We start from the raw sequence: 6,000 nt of genomic DNA on the forward strand, positions 1-6,000 counted from the left end.
CTGTATTTCAGCAATCCACCCACTCATGTGATTTACAGTGTACACATTGGGTCAAATGCACATGGAAAAAGGAACAATACAAGATAAACAATATAGTACTGTAGTACTTTGCTGTTAAAATTCATGAAGAAAAACAATCATCACATTTACATAACAATTAGAAAACAATTGCACAATAAACATAAAAAACACACATCAAAAAGTGAAACCTTTTTGTACCAAAAAGAATGAGTTTCTTCCCCTAGTCATTCAGTTGGGCTTTTTTCTGTCCTCAATATGGATGCAGCTTTGGTGCTGTTTTAAGAGGACCCAGTTTAACTATTAACCCCAAGTCCTCTGGTCTTCTTTTCTTTTCTTTTTTTACAGAACGTTAGAAAGTTAGCCTCTACACCCCCTCTGCAAACACTATTTCATAAACTGGGGGATAATAATAGATCTTTTTTATTTTGTATTATATTTTTTTAATGTTAGTTATGTGAGTTTTAATCTTAGAGAACATTTTACATTTCAACATAACAAAAAAGATACATGTCTCTGGGATGCTGTTGGTGGCACATTCATCCGTCATCCGAGCCTCTCCGCAAGCCTCTATGATCCCTAACCTCCTAACTTCCCCCCACGTGGTGGGTTCCCTTCCCCTCCCCAGTCCGTCTCAAAGTCAGCAGTGGATCTCGTAGGCCATCTGTGTGTCAAACAGCAGACCCTGGTGGATGAACAGTCCCTCTGGGTCCAGTGGGGGCCCCTCTCCCCCCTCTGCTGGGGTCCTCCGGGGCCCCATCCCTGCTGACCTGCTCAGCGTCTGCACCTGCTCCCCCATGTCCAGGAGAGCCTCTTTCAGCGCCCCCTGCTGGCAGTAGGCGCTCACCGCGGCGCACGTGGACGCCAGGACGGGCTTGGCGCGGTTGAGGACGTACATCTCGTGGCCCCACTCGTCCCGGTACTCCTCCAGCTGGGCGAAGGTGGTGGGGCCGTCGGAGTAGTCGTTGACGTACAGGATGCTCTCCTCCTTGCTGCTGCCGTAGGCTCCGCCCCCTTCCTCTTTCACCCGCTGCTGGTGGCGGCTGTAGATCATGATGAGGAGGAGGAGGGCGGTGAGCGCCAGCAGGGAGATGCCCACCGCGATGGCCGTCTGGGTGGCCGGGCCCAGGGCGTTGAAGTCCATACTCTCCGACTCATACAGGGGCTCCTGGCTCACGTCCACCGCCTCGGGGTGGTAGTACGAGGAAGAGGAGGATGAAGAGGAGGATGAAGAGGAGGAAGAGGAGGAAGAGTGCAGCAGATGAGGCCAGAGCGAAGAGGAAGAGGACATGTTGACGGCGAGGTGAAAGGTCACCCTGGCCACGCCTCCCGGGTTCCAAGCCTCGCACTCGTAGCGTCCCGCGTGCGCCACTGTCACGTTGCTGAGGAACAGCATCCCGCTCCCCGTGTCCGGATCGAAGCTCTCCCTCTCTCCCCCTTCCTCGGCACCCCGCACAGGGCCCTGCCCCGCCTTCCCCCCCGGCCGGGCTGTCACGAGCCCCCCGCCTCCGCCTCCACCTCCACCTCCACCTCCACCTCCACCCCAGGCCTTGTACGCCTCCCCGTCGGGCCCCAGCTCCTGCAGCAGGCCACGGGGGGACATCTGGGCCTTGCCGTGGGAGGCCTTCTTCCAGGTCACCTGTGGCTGGGGGTAGCCGGAGGCCTGGCAGGACACCCGCAGGCTCTCGCCCAGCCGCACGGTCAGGTGGCCGGGCTCCAGCTGCACCACGGGGGGGATACACACCAGGCTGTTGGCCGCCACCTCCACCAGGCTGAGGTGGGAGAGGCGGGGGGGCTCGGCGCACAGCAGGCGGCGCTCGGCGGAGCTCAGCAGACGCTGGCCCTCCTCGTTGATCCAGGTCCGCAGCCAGTGGAGCGCACAGTCACACCGCCACGGGTTCTCTGGGTGGAGGAGAGGAGAGGGGGAGGAGGAGGGGGGATGGGGGAACGAAAGGACAGTGGGGCAAGGTTGGTGAAGGTATCAAAGGGAAAAATAAAAAGAGAGGGGTGGGGGAATAGATAAATAGATGAATAAAGAGGTATAAGAGGCTAACAAGACAATAGCTATTGTTATTTCACCTTCAGTACGTCCTACTCTACAACACTGTAGGTGTAACCGGATCCACACTAAATCACAGTATTCAATAACAAGACTGTTCTGGTCGTCCTCCCTCCTGTTCCTCTCACCTGTGACCCGCAGCACCTGCAGGCTGACGAGGGGTCTCAGCGAGGCGGGGCTGAGGGTCTTCAGGTTGTTCCTGCTGAGGTCCAGGAGGGCCAGGGAGGACAGGCCCAGCAGAGCCTGTTCCCCCAGCAGGTCGATGCTGTTCTCCTGCAGGTGGAGCTCCTGCAGACGCTGTGGGTGGAGGGACGGAGAGGCAAATGTATTTCTATGGTACATATTCATACAACTTAATATATACACACAGTGCTTTGCATGAACACATCAGATAACATAACAATTAATAAGTGAAAAATAAAAATGGGTCATCATATCAAATTCAGTCAAATTAAAATACAGATACAGTAACAATTTTAAATGTTCAGGTTTAAAAACAATAAATAAAACAAATCAATCGGTGGGGAGTCACAGCATCTCTCTGTCTGTCATCCCCCTTTTATTCTCTATCCTCTCCTTCTCATTCACCTACAGACGATCCCGCTGGGACCATATGTATAATGAAAAATGTATGGACTCACTGCGATAAGTAAGTCGCTTTGGATAAAAGCGTCAGCTAAATGGCATACTATATTATAGATTATTATATTAGAAAAACGGATGAATCATCATGATCACTATGAAAACCATTTCTGTAACTTCATTATCGTTGTCTTTGTTGTCACCACCTTCATCACCATCACCACAACCCTCGTCATCCTCATCTTCATCACCACCACCACCACCCTCCTCTCCCAGCCCTGTCTGACCTGCAGGCCTCTGAAGGTGTAGTCCTGCAGGCGTGTGATCTGGTTCCCAGCCAGGTAGAGGATGCGCAGGTGCTCCAGCCCCCTGAAGGTGTCGGCGGTGACCAGATGGATGAGGTTCCCGTTGAGGGCCAGCTCCAGCAGCTGACCCTGGCTCAGGAAGGCCCCGGGCTCCAGGGCTGAGATGCTGTTGTTCTGCAGGTACAGGTAGTGGAGGAGCCCCAGTCTGGACAGATCGTGCACACGGATCTGAACGATGGCATTGTCCTGGAGGAAGATGGTCTGGAGGAGAGGAGGAGAGGAGGAGAGGAGGAGAGGAACAACAACGTATTCAATGAGTGTCTGTACTGTCAAGATGATTTAGAAACCCCCGCTTATGAAAGAAAAAAATGGAATGCCCAAAAACACAACACATAAATACGGATATTTGAGTCTCCAACAGAGGGATGTCAGGACGTTGTCACGACGACGCGCTGGGATCCGACGCATCAATCACACCGCTTTTGAAGGGGAACACTGTCCGGGAAATGAAAAACCTGTCTCCGGTGGTGATTGTTGTGTACGATAAATAATGCATGACAGCTTCATTGTTAGCGTGCGTTCTTTGCTGATGTTATCAAAGTTGCAAACAACCGGGGGGAAAGTGGAGTGTGATTTGTATGGGCCCGTGTTCGGGAGGTTAATAGAACGACGTACCCAGGACGGCCTTCATGAATAACCAGCAAGCTGCAGTGATCTTGGGGCTGTGACCCTGGGATGGTCCCAGCATAATGGTTCAGGCTATCGCAACAAGGGATCGGGCCCGAAGATACGAGCCAACACCCAGCGAGGAATAAATCATTACACCCACTATCAGAGCACTTCTGCCCTGTGGCTTACATCTAAAGGATACCATCGATCTGATTCATGGGGATTGTTGTGGCTAACGAGAATGGATTAGCTTGATGAGACGGTGTCAAATGATCAAAGAGACGATCGCTGCGTCACACGGCTCCACACTTCCCTCCTGGAGTGTGCACGTGGGATTGTCAAAGGGGGAATGGACACAAGTGCAACTTCTGAAAGAAAAAAGGGTGGATGTGGCCTGGGGTAGTTCAGTGGTCTAACACTGAGGTCTAACAGTGCACACATATGCCCATGTCGGCATGGGTTCGAATCGGGCCCATGCCCTGCTGACATGCCCTCTCCTCTTTACTTTCCTGTCTACCGTCACTACCTCTATCCAATAAAATGAAATATATGAGTGGGACTGCCCCACTCAGAGAAAAAGAACCTTGAAAACAAAAAGGGGACTGGATACAAGTGCACAACTTCAGAAAGACTAAAAGGGTGGAGAATTGGGACACAGAAAATGGACGTGTATAGAGTGCATGGTGTTAGTCCTCCTGAGACATCTTCTGACCCTCACCACTACGTCTCCTAAAGACACCCGCTTTCTCCTCTACTGTGTCCCTAAGAACTTCTATTGCCCCCCTTGTACTGTTTCTCTGTTTCTCCAGTGTAAAAAAAATGGCCCCGGGCCTGAGCTGGATTACTCTTCCTGCTACAACGGATGGATTGATGATTCACTTGCTTAGTATTCAAATGTAATGATTGTAAGTCGCTTTGGAATAAGGCGTCTGCTAAATGCCAAAAATGTCAATGTAAAAATGTCAGTGAAGGCACCGCCGCTCAAGCTCTCAGTCTGACAGTGTCTACTCACCTGAGTGGTGGAGGGGACTCCCTGTGGGATCTCTCGGACTCCTAGAGAGCCACACTCCACTGTCAGGCTATAGCACCGACACCCAGAGGGACAGCCCAGCGAGGAGAGGGGAAGGAGAGGGAGGAGGAATGTCGACAGGGCCAGAGCCAGCCTGGAGAACTGAGGGAGACCCATCACACCCACACCAGCAGCCCCAGAGAGACACTCAGAGAAACTAAGAGGAGAGAAGAGGAGGAGCAGAGAGGGAGGGAGGGAGGGAGGGAGGGAGGGAGGGGGGAGGGAGGGAGGGGGGAAGAGAAAAAAAAGAGATCAAACATAGAATGCATTACTAGCACCCCTGTGCACAGGGGTAGTTAGCATACCACTTAACGTAGGTACACAGCACGCCAATGGAGGACTGTGAGGAGAATGCATGAACAGTGCTGACAGAGGGCATCTGGTTGTCGAGAACAATGATTTCCTTTTGAGTCTTGTTAGTGAACTCAAGCGTGCTGTTTCTGTTGTGGCTTTCAGTTCATTGAAGATGTAATGAAAGACGGGGATTGCCTCCTGTTGCCACCACCCACCCCCCTCTCTGTCTCTCTCTTTGACACACACACACACGCACACACACGCGCACACACACACACACACACACACACACACACACACACACACATTTGAATACTTTGTTTGGGTTCACAGTAAAGCATTACAAAATATAAGAATATTGATATGATATAATGATATAATCATGGATATCCGTAGCACTGTCTTCGTCTGACACAGGACAATATTGCAAGCTGTTTTTTGCCCACATCCTGTCAGGTCACGCACATGTCTAAGGCTGCCAAATATCAGTATTACTAGCTGAAACTTGAAGCCAAGGCCACTAATAGGTGTCACTAGAGGCTGGTATTTGGCCACTTCTGTCGAAAAGGCTTTCTCCATTTGGAGATCGAATGAGCAGCCTACTTCTATGGTCTCCTCTCCTTGGCTTTCAATAACAACAACGTGTCTTTTTTAAGTGAGCTCTGAATTCATGCACACACATGCACATGCACATGCACACGCATACACACACACACACACACACACACACACACACACACACACACACATACACACACTGAAGAAAACAAGAATCTCTGTTTTGACTGTTCCACCCAGTAGCCCCCCCGAGGTGTAATCATCTGATCAAAACAACTGCTGCTCTGTTTGCCCAACAGCCATGTTTGTCTTTGATATCAAATTCACCATGAATCCATGTATCTATGTATCTATCCCTACACAGCGAGACTAGAATGGTCAGCACCTACATATCGTCACCTTCTTAAAATAATGGCTTATGTCATATCTTCAAGTTTTGCGAAAAA

General features: G+C 50.9%; 1 protein-coding gene across 1 annotated transcript; it reads right to left on the minus strand.

Annotated features, from left to right (window-relative positions):
* Positions 1 to 658: 658 nt before the first annotated feature.
* On the minus strand, positions 659 to 4,819 carry lrrc24 (leucine rich repeat containing 24; the record flags this gene model as incomplete). The annotated part of the gene is made up of 4 exons (XM_080546955.1): positions 659 to 1,920; positions 2,206 to 2,374; positions 2,947 to 3,225; positions 4,646 to 4,819. The coding sequence occupies 4 exons, from the start codon at positions 4,817 to 4,819 to the stop codon at positions 659 to 661; spliced, it is 1,884 nt and encodes a 627-aa protein (XP_080403081.1).
* Positions 4,820 to 6,000: the final 1,181 nt, after the last annotated feature.

This window comes from Nansenia antarctica, assembly GCF_963989245.1.
Source record: "Nansenia antarctica genome assembly, chromosome: 16".
In the NCBI taxonomy this organism is placed as follows: domain Eukaryota; kingdom Metazoa; phylum Chordata; class Actinopteri; order Argentiniformes; family Microstomatidae; genus Nansenia; species Nansenia antarctica.